At 40.9% G+C, this 21,123-nt stretch overlaps 1 protein-coding gene across 3 annotated transcripts in view; it reads left to right on the top strand.

Annotated features, from left to right (window-relative positions):
- The window catches only part of Als2 (alsin Rho guanine nucleotide exchange factor ALS2), a 70,889-nt gene that overhangs the window by 10,781 nt on the left and 38,985 nt on the right, over positions 1-21,123 (top strand). For all 3 annotated transcript variants that reach the window (XM_028765598.1, XM_028765600.1, XM_028765599.1), the window contains exons 2-8: positions 3,971-4,045; positions 6,524-6,678; positions 8,646-9,565; positions 13,145-13,502; positions 15,069-15,237; positions 16,310-16,406; positions 18,800-18,877. In XM_028765598.1, the coding sequence (XP_028621431.1) occupies positions 4,026-4,045; positions 6,524-6,678; positions 8,646-9,565; positions 13,145-13,502; positions 15,069-15,237; positions 16,310-16,406; positions 18,800-18,877 (1,797 nt within the window). In that variant the 5' untranslated portion in view covers positions 3,971-4,025. The remainder of the gene's footprint in view (positions 1-3,970; positions 4,046-6,523; positions 6,679-8,645; positions 9,566-13,144; positions 13,503-15,068; positions 15,238-16,309; positions 16,407-18,799; positions 18,878-21,123) is intronic.

Genomic DNA, 21,123 nt, shown 5'->3' with positions numbered 1-21,123 from the left:
CTTTGACTCACAGAACTTAACAGCTAGAACAATTAGTCTTGGTTGCTTGTCTTATGGAGGGTCTGCTAATCTGTGGAAAGGCCTTGAAGGTAAGTCAACCCCACAGTTTCTAACTTCCAAATAAGTGCTGTTTATCAGGGTTAGTTAAGACAATTCAGGCCAGTGGAAGAGAGCAACAGGGCACCAGGCTCCTGTCCCCATGTAGCACAGAAACTGGACCCTCACCCAGGGAGAGCCATCTTTGAGGAGCCCACAGTTGGCCTAGCTTCACCAGTTTAAATGCTTTGTAAATGGAGAAGCAGTCATAGAAACACCAGAGAAACAACATTATTGTTGTCATTGGCCTACGTGTTTTTACTGTGTTAGTGCATGATTGAGAGGTGTTAATGGAGTAGTTAAGTCACGCCCTTCCCTAAGTACGTGAGCTTTGGATCGCACGCTTTCCTTAGTTGTCACTTCTCTTCTTTCCATGACTTCTTGAAAAAAAGTCAAACATCTTGAAGCCTTTAAAGCAAAATGAAGCCAGGTTTGGAATACATATCTATAATTAGTAGGAGGCTAGCCTGGCATACATAGAAAGATTACATTAAAAAAGGAAGGGAAAAGTTTCTACAACAATACTAATAAAAGATGTCTATAAAACAGAATTTACTCCCCCTACCTTGTAACCCAGACTAGCCTCCACTCTCTGTGTAGCTAGGATGACCTTGAATTTTCTGACCTTCTGCTTCTACCTCATAAATGCTTTGATTACAGACACATGCCAATTTTTGCACACTGCGGGGGATAAAACCCAGGACTTCACACAAGCACTGTACTGCCTGAGCTGCTTCCCAGCTCGACATGTTAGCTTATACTGCTGCTCTGACACATCGCTACAAACTCTGTGGCCTACAACACTGATGTACTACCATACAGTCCTGCAAGCTAAACGTCTGCTGTGGGCTAAACTAGGCCAGAAAAGGTTCTTTGACTGTCTTTTTCTGCAGGTTTTCCCCCAAGTTGGTAGGTACCACTCCTCCTTCCTTGTCTCTTGCACATTTTGAGGCGGTCAGCTGTGTAGCATCTTTCACCCAGCTTCCGTTACAATTTCTTTCTTTCATTCCTTAAAAAATGTCTTTGTATGTGCCTTTATTTATTCTGTGTGTTCGTGTGTATACATGCATTGACATGCATGCACATATGGATCAGAGGACAATTCACAGGGGTTCATTCTCTCCTTCCACTATGTGGGTTCCAGTGACTGAACTCAGGTCAAGTCAGATAGACTTGGCAGCAAACATTACCCATTGAGCCATCTTACCAGCCCTCCTTTTTTGTTTTTTTATTAGGAAAGTTGTGTGTGTGTGTGTGTGTGTGTGTGTGTGTGTGTGTGTAGCTGGAGTTATAGGTAATGGTGAGCTGCCTGGCATGGGTTGTGGGACCTGAACTTGTGTCCTATGCAAAGCAGTGCTTGTTCCTAACTGCAGAGCCATCTCATGAGCCTCCATTTTTGTTGGATATTTTTGCTTTCTTTTAAACCTCTTCTTTTTAAATATAGCTTCTTATACTATAGCTCAGGCTAGACTGGGACTCACTATTGCAGCCCAGAGTGGCCTTGAACTCATGTCAGTTCTGTTGCCTTAGCTTCCTAATAGCTGGGATCATAAGTACCATCGTACTCAGTTTACAGCAGTTTTGGTTGTTCAGTCTTGATGTAGTGGATCTATTTCAGAAAACGAGATGTGGCTGTACAGTTCCATGCCATCCTAGAAGGGTCCTCTGGCTCCTGCTAGATAGTGTCAAGATGTAATCTGAAAGGCAGCCCTTGGCCTGTACAGATGAGCCACACTAGGAAATGTACATCTTACTAAAGCTAGTTACCATGAACTGAGAGTTAGCAACAGTTAACGATTCTGTGTACTAATAGCATTAAGTTTATTCAAATTTACCATCTGTTTATAGTACCTTTCATCCAAATTTGATCTCAAGCCATTCTAAATTAAACACTTAGAAGGTAGAAAGTAATTTCCTCCGGATACACAGATGGGAAGCAGTGAGAATCCCAGGCAGTCTGGGATCAACAGATGGACTAGATCTCCCTGCCAGTGTGGGTTGTTTGCAGAGCAGCGACCATGCTGTACCCTCTGCAGGAAATTATAAATTTGGTCTCAGGATTATAAAGTCCACAGAAATAGGGCTTTGTTCTTGTATTATGATGATGATGATGATGATGATGAATTTTAGTGCCATTAAAATTTGGAATTGTTAAATTGAAATGCATCCAATATTTCCTTTGTTTGTTTTACTTTCTTTTTTTAAACATTGAGTTTTAAACTCATGGATCACTATTTTCATACAATAATCTTTATTTAGCTCTTTTTCACTGAATGATTATTGTGTTTTGAGACAGGGCTTGTTGTGTATCCAGACTAGCCTTGAACACTTTCTTTCCTTATTACTAGTGTATGTATGTATTTATTGAAGTAGTGTTTATGTAGCCTAGGCTGACCTTTGAACTCAAAATCATCTAGCTTCCATCTGCCACGTGTTGGGGTCACAGGTGCGTGCCACCACAACCAGCGTGGCTTTCAATTTTCAGTCTCCTGCCTCAGACACTTTAGAGCTGGAAATTGTGGTCATAAGCTACTACACCTGGGTTTTGAGTGGAGGCTTTTATTTTATTTTATTATTTGGGGTCACAGATACTAGAGAACTAATCAAGAGCCCATATGTGTCAAGTGTTCTACCATTTTGCTACATCCCCAGCAGTTTTAGTTTATTAAACTAAAATGGGAACTTCATTGGCATCCCAGGCACCGTGGTCAGCTGTGTTGGAAAGAAATAGCACTGAGTGCTGGTGAATGTTCAGCTTGTGGGCACAGGTGCCTAGCGGTCAGTACTTCCCACAGCTAGCATGTTAGGCATAAGTAATGTCACAGAGATGCTGAGCTAGTGATTGGTTAGGGTGAAGGGCTTCTGCCATACCAATACTCTTAGCCTGTGTGGATCAGATGGCGAATGGTGGATCTGGAAACAGCTCATTTAAAATTTACACTTCTTCAGCCCTTCCGGGTTTGAAGCTTGTTTGTATTGAATTGAGATTGACTTGGGGAAATTACCACAGAGGTTCCAGTAAATGGAAAATGTGGTGTTTTAGTTAAACACAAAGAAATTTAATAATTACCATTTGTGTTCATTACTGAAAATTAGAATGACTTGGATATGATACATTACTGAGATTTAAAAAAATCTTTCCCATTTGGAATTTAAGTTTTTATATGTGCTAGAGTACTTAAAAAGTAATATGGGCATTACTTTTCTATCACTGTGATGAAATACTGTGACTACAGCAGCTTATAAAAGAACATATTTAATTGGGCTTAGGGTTAAAAAGGGCTAGAATTCATGATGGCAGAGCGAAGGCAAAGTGGCAGAAACAGCTGAGGGCTCACATCTGGAACTGCAAACAGAAGATAGAGAGTGCATTGAATGTCACTTGGCTCTTGAAACGTCAAAGCCTGCTCCAACAAGGCTGCTACACCTCCTAATCCTTTCCAAATAGATCCACCAAATTGGGGACCAAGTATTCACAGAAATGTGACTACTTTGAAACCACCACAATCTCTATGACATTTTTGTACTGAATATGTTGATTTGTAGATTAAATTCCCTCCTTTATAATAATTTTTAAGAACCTTATAAAATCTGTTTCCTGGAGCAGTTAGCTTCCAGCCTTTTCTTTGAGATTACATTTGATGTCCAGTAGGCGTTTTATAAGCACAGTGGGCAGGCTCAGTCTTGGTATTTGACTTTGAGTAGGCAGGGTATGAAATAGTTGAATAGTTTCTCTGAATACTTATCACTCAGTGAATGTACACTTGTTAGAGGCCTGCCCTCTCTCTCCCCTTTCCTTTCAAAGAGATACACTGGCAGAGTATTCCAATATCCTTCCTTTACTCTTTGTGCTTACCTACTGTTCTCTGTTTAGGTCTTGATAGAGCTTTTGCTAATGGGATGATTTGGTGATGGAGTACTCCTGACCGATGGACTCAAAGAAGAAAAGGTAACATCTTTTTTCTTTTTTTTTTTCCTTCGAGACAGGGTTTCTCTGTGTAGCCCTGGCTGTCCTGGAACTCACTCTGTAGACCAGGCTGGCCTTGAACTCAGAAATCCACCTGCCTCTGCCTCCCAAGTGCTGGGATTAAAGGTGTGCGCCACCACTGTCCGGTGTAAAATTATTTTTGCTCTCCCCTGTCCTTCTAGGAAAGCACAACAAAAAAACTCCACGTGGTTTAAATTAATGTTTCTTGAGTTTGATTTTCTTTTTAGTAGTATTAAGTAGGAGTACATGGTTGCATTTGTAATTGGTAGGTAAAGTGACAAAATTATTTAAATAAAAGTAATTAGAGAAAAGTTTTATTAGTTTTCTTATGCTTATAAAAGGATTTTATTATCTTAAAACTCTTGTAGACACCCTTTTTTAAGTTTCAATCTCTCCTTAGAAAACTACTCACAGAAGATACTAAAAAGGAGATTAAATTGTGACTTTCCTTCCATAGCTTGTTAAGCACAGTTATAATTTATTTTATTTTTAGTATTATTTTTTTGAGATGGGTTTCTCTGTGTAGCCCTGGCTGTGCTGGAACTCACTCTGTAGACCAGGCTGGCCTTCAACTAACTCAGAGATCTACTTGCTTCTGCCTCCTGAGTGCTGGGATTAAAGACATACAGCACTACTGCAGCTAGCCCAATTATAATTTAAGGAAATATTGTTTAGCAAAAGTAGAGACATTAAAAAAAACTTTTCTGCTTCCACTAAAATAGAAGAATATGTGTTTGCTAGAAATAAGCAAACAGAAATATCATGTGTAGCACATATCATTGATCATAGCACTTGGGAGACAGAGGCAATCAGATCTTTGAGTTTGGGGCCAGCCTGGTCTAGAGATCCTGTCTTAGTGGGAGCTGTGGAGAGGATTCTTTCTTAACAGTATAAGGAAAGCATAGAAGACTGTTGTCAGTTAGGAATTTGATTCTTTAAAAAGTCTAAATAATGGAAAATAATAGAGAGTCCTCAAAAAACTGGAAATAGGCGGATATGGTGGTGGCATACACTTGTTATCCCAGCACATGAGAGGTTAAGGCCTAGGAAGTATGAGTTTGAAGCAAACCTGGCTACATAGACCCCGTCTTAAAAAACAAACACCTATAACCCTCCCCAGCCTCATAGGAATTGCTGTATTATCAATCTCACTGTGGGGCATATATCCAAACGGAAGGAAATCCATATGTTGACAAGAAATATGCACTCCTGACACTAGGCAAGATAGGAAGTTGACTTAAGTATTCATTGATGGGTTAAAAAGGGGTATACAGTCAGTAGCCTATATTCAGCCATAAAAAAGCATGCAGTCTTCATTTGCAGCAATGTGCATGGGTGTTTTGTTGAGTGAAGTAAGTCAGGTATCAAAAGCCTGACACCACCTACCACGTCTCCTTACTTACATGTGGAAGATAAAAGTAGATCTTGAAATAATGCAAAATAGTGCAAAATAATGGTTTCCAGAACATGGGAAGAATGGATGTGGTTACTGTATTGAGTGACTTTGTATAGAAACCTTAGACTGTTCTGTCAGACTGCAGGTGAATGATAGATAGATGGTAATGATCTCTCTCTCTCTGCCTCTCCTTCCCTCCCTCCTCCCCCACCCCTCTCTCATGTAGACATAGTCTCACTCTGTAGCTCAGACCGTCCTCCAACTGAGAATGTTTGACCCCTAGTCTCCCTAGTGTTGGGATTACAGTTGTCACCATACCCAGTTCTGTGTATTTCCAGATAGCTAGTAGAAAAGATTCTCAATGTCCTAAATGCAAAGAAATAGTTTATGTTTGATGTAAAGACTACGGTAATTACACTCACCACAACATATACATACATGTGTAGAATTAACACATTGTTGTATTCTTTCTGTATGTTCAAGTACATGCCAGATAATGATAATACAAATAATAATATTTAAAAGCTTTAAGAAGTAGTGGGCTGAGGACAGCTCAGTTGTATAGCGCTTGCCTGGGTTTAATCCCCAGTTCCACAAACACATATAAATCAGTTAGCTTGAAAGTCACCATAAAGTGGAAGATCAGTTCCTTGTATCTTTTCCCATCAAGTTAGAAAGTGTGTGCTGCCAAATTATAAAACATAAAAATACCTCAGGCCTTATTTATTGCTTAGAAGCAAGTGATTTATGGGTTTAGATTATCATGTAGCCTTTTATTTATATAAATAAATATTATCTCAACTCTGGTATCACACATAACCAAAGTGTAAATAAAACAATGCTAATTAAACTACCTATCCCAGCTATTCCCTATGTCTATGCTGGTAAAAAGTGTAATATCAAATCCCTCCCCACCGCCCCAAATTCATACAGACATACAGAAGAAGAAAGGTACTGTCTCAAGAATTATTGAGAGCAAAAGATAACAGCTTTGACTTGTGGGAATAATTGTTCTATTTTGTTTTGTTTTTAAATGTTTGTAGCTCAACAGAGGCAGAAGGATCCAAAGAAAGAGGCCTAGTCCATGTCTGGCAGGCAGGATCCTCTTCTCTGACACCAGAGAGGTTGCCAGGCTGGGGAGGAAAGACAGTTCTTCAGGCAGCACTTGGTGTGAGGCATGGAGTTCTTCTGACTGAAGGTATGTGAAAGGTGGCTTAGCCATGCCGACAGCCCTGCTCATGCCTGTGTTTGAGGTCAGGCAAGGGTCACTGACAACTGCAGGCTCTCTCTGAGCTTTGCCGCAGCTTGTACCCCTTTGTTCTCAAAGTGTATCCCAACTCCCTTTACAAAAACTACATTTATTTGTACATTTGACACTTTCTATGAACTGGAATAAAAGGGAGAGTTGTAGTTTAAAGTTTTTATGGTAGTCAGCACATAAGTGACCTCATGAAAAGTTTCTTAGAGACTCTTGTGGCATCTGCAACAGGGATGCTAATAGGAGCTGGGGCCTCTGAACACAGTTGTGCCAGGTCTGACCACAGAGTTCCCCATGGAGCCTCGTTACCTCAGCTGCCTTGTTCACAGATGAGCAAGACGGGAAGAAGTGAGTGCAGAATCCAAACTGAGCTCCATCCTGTCAGAGCTTTCTTCCTACTGCCCCTGTAGCCACAGGCCATAGTGTCTCCGCACAGTGTCTCAGGGACAGAAAAGCCAGCTTAGAAAAGCTGTGTACATCTGTCCGTCTAAAGTAGAGACACAGAGAGTCACCTCTAATCTTGTTGCCAGTTTGTCAAGGTAATCATAGAAAATTTGATTTGGTTCAAGATTCTCATTTCTAATTTTAAATTTCTACGTGGTAGACAATAAGTATTAATAATGTTTTATATTTTTACTGTAGGAACTGAGAAGAAAAACTCTAGGAAACAGCTTAAATCTGTATTTAGATGTGTTACAAAACAAACATGAGCATATGAGAGTTCTTTTTAGTACATTGTTATATTGCTTTTATTATGACACATTTTAAATTAACATTTTATTAAGATTTTAGGAAATACTTGAAAATTAACTATAAGTTCAGTATATACTATCTATACTATGGATTTGAAAAGTATATAATTCTCAAGAGTTCTTGGGAGAATTCTGGTGGTCTTTTTCTTTTTTGGCAGGACTGAGGATTGGTCCTGGGGCCTCACATAATCCTAAGGAATACTCTGGCACTGAGCCATAGAACTAGCCCTTGTTGTAAATAAGGAATGTTTGGAATATGTTAACTAAAATACCTGAAAACTTTTATTAAGTAAGATATTTGGAAGCCTTTTACCAACATGGTGCCGTTGACATCTAGAGTTAGGCCGGTGAGACGGCGGCTCAGCAGGTAAAGGCGCTTGTCACACAGCCCTGCCAGCCCGAGTCTGATCTTCATCCACATGAGGTTAAAGGAGAGAAGCAGTTCCTTGGAGTTGTCCTCTGACCTGCACACGTGCTGTGGAACCAGCCTCCTCCCACATCTCACATATACATTAATAAAAATGTTTTTAATAAAAAATTAATGTAGAATTGTAGCCAGGGTGTGGTTACTCATTTAGGAGGCTGAAACAGGAGAATTGCTACAAGTTTGAGGCTAGCCTGGGCTGCATGGCTAGTTTCAAGCCAGCCTAGGTTTCAGTGGGAGACCCTGCCTCACAAAAGCTGGAACAGTTGAGGAAAAGCTTCTCACTGTTCTCATGTTTAAGCGGTATCATGTTTTTAAGTATCCAAATTACAAAAAGAATGCAGACTCAGCTAGGCATGGTAGAGCTCAGTGGTACAGCACCTGCTTAGCATAAAAGGCCCTGGGTTCAGTCTGTAGTTAAAAAAAGAAAAGAGGAAAAAAACCCGAAAGAAGAATTTCATCTGACAACATGGTGCATGAAGCTGTGTTTTCTAGGTAGGAGGTTGGCACAGCAGGAATTTTGTTTGCTGGCTGCTTTTGAATAGCCTGTGATGCTGGCTGTGAACGGCCCATACTCCTTAAGCTCCTTCTCACTTCATTCCAGAATGCTGAAAGATGAGTAGAGGGGAAATCCCATCTGCTTTTCTGAGTCTTGGAGGGTCTGAAGGTGTTTGCTGATGAAGTGCTTAGTTAGCTCAATAACCAACCTCTCTTTCTCTTTTGAACTGCAGATGGTGAGGTCTACAGCTTTGGGACCCTTCCCTGGAAAAGTGAATCAGCAGAAATTTGTCCAAGCAACCCCCTTCTAGAAAGTGCTCTGGTTGGGCATCATGTTGTTACTGTGGCAACAGGGAGTTTCCACAGTGGAGCAGTGACAGAAAGTGGGGTTGTGTACATGTGGGGGGAGAACGCTGCTGGGCAGTGTGCAGTAGCTAACCAGCAGTATGTGCCGGAGCCGAGTCCTGTCAGCATTTCTGACTCAGAGACCAGCCCTTTGTTAGCAGTTAGGATTCTTCAGTTGGCATGTGGCGAGGAACACACACTGGCATTGTCACTCAGCCGAGAGATCTGGGCATGGGGCACCGGCTGTCAGCTGGGTCTCATCACCACTACCTTCCCAGTGACAAAGCCACAGAAGGTGGAACACCTTGCTGGACGAGTGGTGCTTCAGGTGGCCTGCGGTGCATTCCACAGCCTTGCGCTTGTGCAGTGCCTCCCTCCCCAGGATCTGAAGCCAGTCCCAGAGAGATGCAACCAGTGCAGCCAGCTGCTCATCACTATGACAGACAAAGAGGACCATGTGATAATATCAGACAGCCATTGCTGCCCTTTAGGTGTGACACTGTCGGAATCTCAAGCAGAAAAGCATGCCAGCACTGCTACCAGCCCTCACCCAGAGACTCTGGATGAGCAGGGAGAGGTATTTGAGAACACAGTGGTAGAAGCTGAACTGAGCATGGGAAGCGGTCAGACTACAGGTGGCAGTGCCATTTCCTCCCAGCAGAGCATCGTGGGAACAGCTGAAGTGTCTTCTGCCAGAACAGCTCCCTCATACCCAGACACCCAGGCGGTTACTGCATACCTGCAGAAGCTATCAGAGCATTCGGTGAGGGAGAACCATGAGCCTGGAGAAAAGCCACCCCATGTCCAGGTAGCTGCTACATTTTATAACAAAGGTTATTTGGAATTAGTCTTTGTTTTTGTGTTCCTTTAGGAACTGAAGTCCTAAGTCCAGCAAGGTTTCCCCTACCCCAATCAGGCACTGTAATTCTGCCTCTAGGCTCTAAGCAAGCCTAGAGAGGAGGGAGCCTGTATTAATTCAGAAGATGTCGTGCTGGGCTTGCATTAGAAATGGCAAAGTGCTGATTATTTCCTTGCTTGTATTTTGCCATCCTGGTTGAGGCACCACATTTTGGTAGTCCCCAGAAGAGTATAACCAGTATATATAACCATAGGCTCACAGAGCTGCTTCTGGACTGTACTGGGAACTATCTTCTGAGTTCCTAAACCTCTTTTCTTCCATCTAGCGAGGTTACTAGGTTGCAGAGTGTTTAGTTGTAGGCAGAATATAACAACAGTTTCTAGAGTTGGTTGTGCATGCCCATAACTTAGGAGGCCAAAGCAGAAGGATTGCTATGAGTTTGGAGCTAGCCTCCGCTACATAGTATCAAGCCAGCCAGGGCTACAATTAACATTCTATCTCATAAAAGGAAACAAAAATGAAAACAAAAGTAAAAACAAAAAGAGAGAAAAGAAAAGAAACTTAGAGGTTTTTCCATTATGTTTCAGGTTGTTGTATTTTTAGTTTTTGTTTTCAGTTATAACTTGTCCTTACTGGGCTTTATTTGAGATGGGGAAATATTTTCTGTTGTCTTATTTAGAATCTTCTCATTGAAGACTTTGGAATGGGGTGGCACTGCTGCTGGAAACACATTGTTTCAGAAAGTCAGTTTCTGGTTTGCTCTTGGGATTACTTGGGATTTGCTTTGTGCCAAAGGTGGAGGGGTTGGGGTGGGGGTGGGGGTGTGTGGAGAAGAAGCAAAGCATTTCATTAGGAAAGAACTGTTTCTGCTCTTTTTCACTCAAAGTCTTTACAGCCACCAGAGTTCTCAGTTCTTTATTCTCAAAGCTACCAGCAGAGTAAGAAGCTGGGGTGTTTTTACAGTGCTCTTGCTTCACACAGACTCTCTGAACTTGTTGATATCTAACCTTTTTTAAAATAAGAGTAAACTGTTTACAAGAAAAAAATCTAAACAAAGAAACATTAATTTATCAAGAATGTTTATAGAAAATTCTTAGACTGTATGTATTTATACAAAAATTTGATTATGCCTGATCTCAAGTCTGAGGTCACCCCAGACTACAAAGGTTTTTGTCTCAAAAACAAACACAGAAGACAAGTTTGTCCTTTTAGAAGTCATTCCTCTATTAAATTTAAGGTTAGAAGCTTATTGTATTCAGCTCATTTGGGTATCAAGTTACTACTATTAAAATTCCATATTCCAAAAAAAACAACATACAATATTGCATTTTCCTTTGTATTTATTTTGAAAAATGAAGTTTTTATTAGGTATGCTTGTTTTGGCAGTGTGTGTTCCTATTAAATTTAACTTAATCTTTGTAAATAACATTTTAGCCTTACACTGAACAGAGAAAGATTTATATATTGTTCTTTGTTATTGGTTGACTCTAAATTCTAAAATTATGTCTTCAATCAAAATGGCTAGTAATTAGTTTTTCCCTACTTTATTTGTTTAAATACAATTGAATGGCTAGAATGTAGCTCAGTGGTAGAGCACCTGGCAAGCATGCTTGAGGCTTTCAGCACCTCAGATAAAGAAAGATATAAAAGTATACATACATCCACACATACCTGTATACATACATATATGCATGCATACACATAGATACACTCATAACATATACTTGTGTACATATACACTCGCACACACACATAGACACACACACACACATACACACACACACACATAAATATATACATGCATGCATATTTACATACATACATGTATGTATAATACATCACTAACCGTAGTTTATGGGCAGTGATTTCTGCCTTTCCTTAATGGTAAGAGCTTCCCTCTCAGATACCATCAAAGCACCTGTTAGGAGCATTACAGATATAATGTGAACAAAGGATAGAAATCACAGTAGCACTGAACTAAATCATCAAAGTACTTGCCTTTAGTTGTATGTAGTTTTCAAGCCTCTGCTGACTATTTTAATTAGATTACTTATTTCCACAGAAGTAACTTCTAAGTTTACAATACGCAAGTATGTAATTTGACAAACTATATCGAATGCCTGCTATATGCCAGATACTGTGATAAGCACTGGGAATTACTTCAAGAAAATTAGAAGCCAATGTTATTTCTATTTGGTTTGTTGTTGTTTTTGAGATAGCATTTCACTGTGTAGCCTAGGCTGGCCTGCAGCTGTACAACCATGCTTTGCTGGGTTTGGTTCTGAATTCAGGATAACTTAAGGAACAATGTGTATGTCTTTGGAATCTTTGGGTATAAAAAGCAGCTTTTAAAAAAATTATACTCTTTTTAATTATGTGTAGGTGTTTAATTATATGTAGGTGCGTGTTTCTGCATGTGAGTATGTGCATGTGAATTTAGGTGCCCATGAAGGTCAGAGTTGTTGGATCCCCAGGAACTAGAGTTATAGAGGTTGCGAACTGCCTGACATAGTCCCTGGTAGCTGAACTTGGGTCCTCTGAAAGAACAGCAAGTGCTCTAAACTCCTGAGCTATCTTTCCAGCCATCAACCCCTATGAGAAGCAATAGTTTTTCAGTATAACTTTGATTATCTGTCAAAGCTTTTTTGTGTTTATTGGATATATCTAATGATTTTTTCCTTTTAGTAAACAGTATTTGATATTTTAACCTATTTTGCTAAGAATACTAGGTTCATGTATTTAATTATTAACCTGTGCCTTTTATCCTCTGTGGTAACCAGAGCAAAGGTTGTAGCATGCCCAGCTACTGTGTCATAGGAGATGAGTCACTGATGGGTCAGCTGAAGAGTGTAGTTTGAGGGATAGTAGGTCAGAGCATAAAATTTTTTCCTATACAGCCTACATCTAATCTTCATTATAAAATGTTTTAGAAAAGGCCTTCTTCCTTCTGTTTCTTAGTGCCAAGTAATCAATTTAAATTGTCCTAAAAGTATTCAAATAAGAACAATCTGGGTTTTTCCAACCTTCTACACGGGGTACCTTGCATTAAATCCAGTTATTTTCTTTTTTATGTCTATTTACTTTTTTGGACAAGGTCTTACTATGAAAGGATAGGCTCCTCCTGCCTCAGCCTCCCCAGGGCTGCAGCCAGGGCCTTTTGAACCTCACTCTTCTTTTCCCATGCTTAGTTTTATAAAGTGACTAGAGGTCATTTTAACATGCCACTAAAAAGCATGACACTGAGACAAGGGGAAGCATGTAAGGGAAGAACTATATTTCAAGCACCATTTCCATAGACTAGGTTAACTCTGCGATCAGGAGGGATGATTTGAGATCAAAGATCAGCAGTTCTGTTGTTGGCCTGGGATTTGCTGTATAGCCCAGGCTGGCCTCATTCTTCCTCCTCAGCCTCCTTAATGCTAAGGTTACAGACAGGCCATTGGATCTGTTTCAGATTTTTTTTGTAGATAGCTATAAGCATTAAACTGTCGACTGCTTATGTTTTTATATACTGTGTATGTGTGTTAGCCTCTTGTAGAAGAAGCAGTTCCTGATATTCACAGTCCACCAACCACAAGCACCTCAGCCCTCAACAGCTTAGTGGTCTCCTGTGCATCTGCTGTTGGTGTGAGAGTGGCTGCCACCTATGAAGCTGGGGCCTTGTCTCTCAAGAAAGTTATGAACTTTTATAGCACCACCCCCTGTGAGATGGGAGCTCCATCAGGCAGTGCTTCTCCAGGCCCAGAAAGTCTGAAAGATCTCAGAGAAGAGCAGGTGAAGCAGGAATCACTGCAAGGGAAGAAAAGCTCGAGTCTCATGGATATCAGAGAGGAGGAGGCAGAGGGAGGGAGTCGAAGACTCTCCCTCCCAGGATTGTTGTCGCAAGGTAATGCCTTAGTGGATTGACTTCTGGAGAGTCCTGGGTGCTCCCAGCATTGTATGCTGTGATATAGCAAGGTAGTCTTCCTAATGATCAGGGCTGGCATAGTCTGACTCTGAAGTTTCTTTTTCTTTTCTTTTCTTTTTCTTTTTCTTTTTTCCTTTTTTTTTTTTTTAATGTTTTTCAAGACAGGGTTTCTCTGTGTAGCCCTGGCTGTCCTGGAACTCACTCTGTAGGCCAAGGCTGGCCTCAAACTCAGAAATCCACCTGCCTCTGCCTCCCAAGTGCTGGGATTAAAGGCGTGCACCACCACTGCCCAGTGACTCTGAAGTTTCTATAACTGTAGTTTATTAAAATGCCGACTTTAGGAAAGCTACCTGTTTCTCTGCTTCAGAAATAATTATAGGATATAGCTTCAGTTTTTTAACAACTTTTTAAAGTTTACCCTGCTACCACATCGATGTATAAGATTTACTTCATGTTATACATTGTTTTCAACATCTTAAAACCTAGTAACATTCTTTCAAAATGCTAGCAAGGCATAGTGAGCCACACCTCAATCCCAGCACTCTGGAAGCAGAGGCAGTTAGAACTGTGTGAGTTGCAGGATAGCCTGGTCTACATAGTGAGTTCCCAAATAGCCAGGGCCACATAGTGAGACCTTGTCTCACAACAAATAACAACAACAACAACAACAACAAAGCCAAGAAAAATAAAACACTAACCTATGTAATCATCCAAATATGTAAAAGCTTTTTTATTGTTTTTAATTTATGTGTATGGGTGTTTTGCCTACATCTATGTCTGTCCATGGAGATAGGAATAGGGCATCAGATTGCTTGGAACTAGAATTATATGTGGAATCAAACCCAGATTCTCTGCAAGAGTAGTCAGTTTTCTTAAGTACTGAGCTATCTCTAGCCCCTGTGAAAGATTTTTGATAATCCCCTTTTAAAGCTTTCTTCCCATCATAGAAGTTAAAATTTTTATGTCTTAAAACTAATCCTTTATTACATTTATTTATTATATATTTGAAATTAAAACTTAGCTTGGAAAGCATTAGCTTTTAACTATGTTTTGAAATAGAAAAGATATTTGTGAACTTTGCAGTATTTTTTATAGCATATTCTGTTTTTGTTTATTGTTTGTTTGTTTTCTTGAGACAGGGTCTCATACTTAGCCCAGGCTGGCCTGGAACTCTATAGTTCAGGACTGCTTCATCCTCTCTACCATCTTCTTGCCTCAGCAGGCAATACAAGCATGAGCTACTACATCCATTTATTTAGCATATTCTTTGGAATATAAGTTCTCTAGGATGTTGATAAATGCTACACAGGGAAGGGTTCTACAGCCAAATGTTTGGCAGTGTGACAGATTAAACTCTCAAACAGGCTTCTAATTGCAGGTCTCATGAGCATTTCCCAAACTCATTTGACCTGTAAAGCCACTCTGTTGCAAAGAAATTAAACGTATTTTTATAAACGTCATGTTGATAATTGCTTTAGGATGTTCCGGTGAAAGCATCATGTCTTCTGCTTCTCTGACCCTTTACCCAGCTGTGTTTGTCTTCAGTTTCCCCCAGGCTCTTAAGGAAGGCTGCAAGGGTGAAAACTCGGACAGTGGTTCTGACTCCCACATACAGTGGAGAAGCAGATGCCCTCCTGCCTTCCCTGAGGACAGAGGTGTGGACCTGGGGGAAAGGCAAGGAAGGGCAGCTGGGGCACGGCGACGTCCTGCCCAGGTGAGTGCCACCAGCATTGACTGAAGGTGATCAGCTCAGGCAATCACATTTTTCTGGAGGTCTCCATATCCCTATTTCTTCTAATAGGACAGATAACTGTGCACCATTTGTGCTGATAAAAAGCTGTCTCCTTAGTCCTCAATGCCCAACAGGACAGGCCTGGAGGCTGGGTGTGGTGGCACATGCTTTTGATCTTAGCGGGGGACACAGATGAGGGAGGATAAGTGAATCTCTGAGACTGGGGCCAGCCTGGTCAACATAACAAGTTCCAGGCCAGCCAGGGCTACATAGAGGAACCCTGTCTCAAAATAAAAGAACCAATAAAGGAGTGGCGTGTTCATGCATACTCGTCCATGTTTGTTTTGATGTTTCTTCCTCTTGGAATGCAGAGCATGTTAGGGATAAGGTGGTATGTTATTGAAAGATTTGAGTACTTATATTTTAACTTACAAAGAAGAGTGACAGGTTTCTGATCCCAAAAGATGTAGCTATGCTCCTTAAAATAGCTATCGATAAAGCATTAAAATCTATGTATACCAGGGAAAACTGTCTTTGTTTAATAGGCACTCCCAGTATTAACATGCTTGACAAAAGAAGAGTGAAGATGTGTGAATAGACTGTTGGAAGCAGTGGGCTGACATGCCTCAGCAGAGGGAAGAGAACTGAAGTCAGAAGTTGCCTTTCTTTTCCCTGCAGTGCTCTCTCTTTTACTCTTCTATGGTTTCTACATTTCTATTTATTTTATTTCTATTTAAGATAGGGTTGTACTATGTGGTCTAGCCTGGACTTGAATTTGTAGTGATCCTCCTGTCTGCAAGTGCTGGGATTTAGGCCTGTGTACCACTTCCAGTTTTATGCTTCTTAATGGATTCTGGATTACAGGAGTTAAATAGTGATGACAGATAATTAAAAGCGATCGAAAATTAGGTGTAATATTTAGAAACAGTTTGAACATAATGTACATTATTGTTGACATTTTATTTTTATTTAACAGTACTAGCTGTATAATTTGAGAACGGCTCATACTGAAAACACTTTTATTTTGTGTCTGTGCGTATTTGTTTTCTTTCAGGCTTCAGCCGTTGTGTGTCAAGTGTCTGGATGGTAAAGAGGTAATCCATCTGGAGGCAGGTGGCTCCCACTCTCTCGCACTTACTGCGAAATCTCAGGTAAGAGGCCTACTGGAGGGCTGCTCTTGCTTTGATGGGAGGCTGTCCTGGTTAGACTGTCTCTGAGCAACTGTGCTGTCAGACAGAGTCGTCTGTCTCCTTTGGGCAGTTAGGTTTCACTGGGCAGTATTCCCATTTTATAGACAGGGGAAGAGAGCAAGAGAAGTTTTCTTAAGTGGATCTCAAGTTTCCAGGTAGGAGTAGAGTCTCAGTTCCCTTCATTTTTGTTTTGAAATCCAATTTATACCAAAAAACCTAAGAAAAGAAATTGTCCTGAGATGTTAAGATTTCAGTTGAGCAGAAATACCCTGACACTAGAAACAGACTCACATATATAAATCTTTTGGATGTCTTCAGGACAGGTGTGTCATAGTACTCAGTAGATACTGCGAGAGTCATTGGCTTATTTTTTATAGGGCAAAAATTAGAACATGTTATATTCTGTTTCTAAATGCAGCAGAGACTTCAAACAAACAAATAGACTCATATGTATTTAAGAGCAAATACTAGGTGACTTTTTCTCAGAAACCTTAGAAATAGAAAAAAGATTTGACATCAAGTTACAACGAAAGATATGTTTGTGTTCACAATAATTCAGCAGTCCTAACCAGCAAACATTAACAGGCCCAAAAAGTACCTACCATGAGGCTGAGGTTGTAGCTCAGTTGGCAAAGTGCTTGCTTGGCATGCTTGAGGCCTTTGGTTCTGTCTCCACCTCATAAACCAGGCCTAGTGGAACATGCTTGTCGTCCATTGAGAGGAGGAGCAAGAATCCAAGGCCATCCTGTGTTACATAGCAAGACTGAAGAGAGGCGCGGTGGGAGGAGGGATGGATGGAGAGAGGTCCTCGGGGATGCTTGTCCTCACGCCTGAAACCTGGGTTCCTCTGGATCCCTCCTGTAAGGTGGCAGGAGAGAATGACTCCTGTAAGTTGTCTTTGGACGTCTACATGCTCACCCTGATATTATGTCTTCGCCTCCTCCCACAGGCAATAAAACAAGCAAATGTGAAGAATCTAAGAGTAGGATGGCTACTGACAAAAGATAATTTAGCAAACAAATTTAAAACTACTTTCTCATAATAGATGATAACACATTTACTTTCTTTTTTTTTTTTTTTGGTTTTTCAAGACAGGGTTTCTCTGTGTAGTTCTGGCTGTCCTGGAACTCACTTGGTAGACCAGGCTGGCCTCGAACTCAGAAATCCGCCTGCCTCTGCCTCCCAAGTGCTGGGATTAAAGGCGTGCGCCACCACCGCCCGGCACACATTTACTTTCAAGACACAGGAAAAAGCAATGGTGGCAGAAATCTCAATGGGACCTTGCTGGAAGATGTACATATTCATTGACTCAGAATTCCTTGCTCAGGAATTTTCTAAAGAAATAGATGAGCCGGGCAGTGGTGGTGCACGCCTTTAATCCCAGCACTTGGGAGGCAGAGGCAGAGGCAGGCGGATTTCTGAGTTTGAGGCCAGCCTGGTCTACAGAGTGAGTTCCAGGACAGCCAGGGCTACACAGAGAAACCCTGTCTCGAAAAACCAAAAAAAAAGAAGAAGAAGAAGAAGAAGAAGAAATAGATGTATATATATCTATAAATTCCTATATTCAAGGATTTTTTTTTAAAAAAATGTATTATTGTGTGTATATGTTGGTGTATGATGTATGTGTGTGGGGAAGTGTATGTGTATAATATGTGTGTGAGTATCTGTATAATATGGGGCTGTCTGTGTATGATGTATATGTGGAGTGTCTATGATTTGTGTGTATGTGTATGATGTGTGTATAGGGGTATTTGCATAATGTGTGATGTGTGTATGTTGGCTGTATGTGCGTGATGTGTATATGGGGTATACACACATACATGCACACAAATACATACATACATGCATGCATACATACATACATACATCCCAGTGGGTTTCAGGGGTTATTTATAGGAATGCATGCACCTTACCAGTAGCTGCACTACTGAAGAAAAGGTGTCTGTGGGTGAGACCCATGACTTCCTTCCTATGCCATGAGTCTTGTGGAGGTGGACTGGCCTCAAAGTTGAGATTCTTCCTCAGCTTCCTAACTGTGCTATGGTTATAAGCTTGTACCAGCCGGCCAGGTTTTATTTCTGTCTTCTTTTGAAATGGGATGAGACAAGCTCCCACTTTGTAATCCAGGCTGCCTCTCCTGACAAGTTAGCTCCAGCTAGAAACTTCTCCCACCTCCTCCTCCTGAGTGGTGGGATTTCAGGAGTGAGCCACTGTGTCCAGCTAATACCTGTTACTTTAAAGAGTAGAAAATTAGTGTGAATAATTTCTGTGATTATAGGTAATTGAGAAGGTTCAGAATAAGCATGCAAGATTAAACTTACATGTTGTGTCTGCTCCCCTGTTGTTTCTGGTAGGTTTACTCATGGGGCTGTAATACCTTTGGTCAACTTGGGCATTCTGAGTTTCCAACAACGGTTCCTCGACTCTCAAAGGTACTTTTGTAAACTTAATAGCAATATATTCTGGGATTCTGTGTTATAGCACTTTATATGTTTAGGGAAATTGTTTTTGTATCCAAATTTAGTTTATAAATATAATTTTCCTAAAATTTTTTGATTTTTAAAAAGTGCTTTATGACATGAAGCCATTTGGTCATCTTGTCCTCTTAACTGCTGAGCCATCTTTCCAGCCCTACATTTAGTATATAACATTTTCTCAATATGCAGCCCAGCTACTGTTACTTAAATGCAAAGATGTATTGCCCCTGACATTTTAAAAACAAAGTAGAAAGAACCCTTACATATGAGGGAAAGGTTTTTGGGGGCCAGATATGGTAGTACAAGAAGGCTGAGGCAGAAGAATTGAAATTCAAGTTCTGCCTGGACTACAGAGCATGTTGAAGGCAAACCTGGACAATGCAGAAAGACTGTTTCAGAAGTACTCCAGAAAGGGTTGGGGTTCTAGCTCACTGTTGGAATAGTCATCCAGCAATCGTGAGGCTGCAAGTTCCATCTGCTACAAAGTAACAAAAGGCAAACAAACAGAAATCCTAGCAAAGAAAATGCTGTAGTGCGGGGTCAGAGGACCGGAAAGTCTGCCTTGTATTTAGCCTTAGCACCATGGGATTTGCTACAAGGTTAGTCTCAGAACTTTGTAAACAAAGTACAGCATGGAGGTTTGTTTTATTTGGAAATGGGGTGTGTATTTGTTTCTTTTGGTCTGGAGATGAGAGGGAAGTCCTTGCATGTGGTAGGCAAGACCTCCAACACTGAACTACAGCCACACACCACAGCCACCAGTGGTTTGAAATCATCTTAATTAATCTATGGAAGCTATAAGTCTAGTGAGATTTGAATTAGAGTTTTTGTTTTGATTTGAATTTTTGAGACATATGCTCATAAAGCCCAGTCTGGCCTTAAATTCTTGATTCCCCTATTTCGGCCTCCAGACTACTGGGATTACTACTGGCCATGTGCCACCATGCCCAATTCTGAAATTGGTTTTTATTTGTTTTTTTTTTTTTTTGTTGGTGTTGTATTTTTGCTTTTTGTTTTGTTTTGTTTTGTTTCCTGGCATTGAATTCAGGTCACCAGGCTTTAGAGGCAAGCATCTTTGTCCTCTGAGCCATTGCACAGGACCTCTTATGTAAGTCTCTTTAAAAATTATTTTATGTATATGAATGTTTTGCTGTCATGTATGTAAGTGCATTGCATGTATGTCTAGAACCTCTGGTTGTCAGCCATCATTCCAGTTCTGGATCTTAACAGCAGAGCCATCTCTCCAGCCTCCTGAATTTGTTTTGATTGGAGATTATCCAGTCAACACTTGCTGGCTTGTTGTAGTTGGTAGTGTACTGAAATCCAGGTACTCAGGTAGTGGGGGCATTCAAGGCCAGCCTAGACTACACAGCAGACACCCTATCTCACACACACAGACTGGGTGATTTATTCTTCTCACAGTGAACTGGAAATCCGTTATTTGGATGGCTTGATTTTGAGAACAGAGTGCCATGTGCAGAGGAGGTAGCTGAGATGTAAGGAGTGGCAGTGTGTGCACACTCACAGTAATCTGGTGTGTAGAGCCTGGTTAGATGCACAGGGTTTATCTGCATAGAGGTTGAAGGAAGCTGGAGGTTGGGGGTAGTATTTTGTTGTAGTATGCTTTCTTAATGAAGTCTTATGAGGAAGGTCGTACATCAGACAGGACAATGGGGAATAATATTAAGTTGGGGATTGCAGGGCACCTAGAACTCTGGCTGCTGCCTTTTGATGCAAGCTCCTGGATTACTATTTGGAGTCCTAGTGTTTGAAAACCAGCAGTGTAGAACTTGGTTCTCAAGAATTTGTTTGCATTTGTCTGCATTTGTCAGAGTCACCTGAAAGCCAGATCCCTCCTGGGTAATCTGTGGCTGAGAGTTTGCATTTCTAACATGTTTCCAGGTGATGCTGCTGCTGCTGCTGCTGCAAAGACCACTTTTTGAGAGCCACTGGTCTAGGTCCACGTAGATGGCTTCTCATGGGTCCTGCCTGTTTCAGCATCCTGGGAGTTGGCACAGTGAAGTCACATCAGAGAGCTAGTGAGTTACAAGTGGGAAACTGACTCGCAACACCCAAGGGTGTAGTTGGCAATAATGAATTCTAGCCTTTTCATTATCTAGATTTTTTTTTTCTTTTTAGGTAGATTTTTGGCACATGACCAAATGTGGATGGGCAAAGGTACATTCTATGTGTTAGCTAAA

The sequence above is a fragment of the Grammomys surdaster genome, unplaced genomic scaffold, assembly GCF_004785775.1.
Source record: "Grammomys surdaster isolate TR1022 unplaced genomic scaffold, NIH_TR_1.0 165, whole genome shotgun sequence".
In the NCBI taxonomy this organism is placed as follows: domain Eukaryota; kingdom Metazoa; phylum Chordata; class Mammalia; order Rodentia; family Muridae; genus Grammomys; species Grammomys surdaster.
The sequence above is the reverse complement of the archived record's forward strand: the minus strand, read 5'-3'. Positions and strand labels throughout refer to the sequence as shown.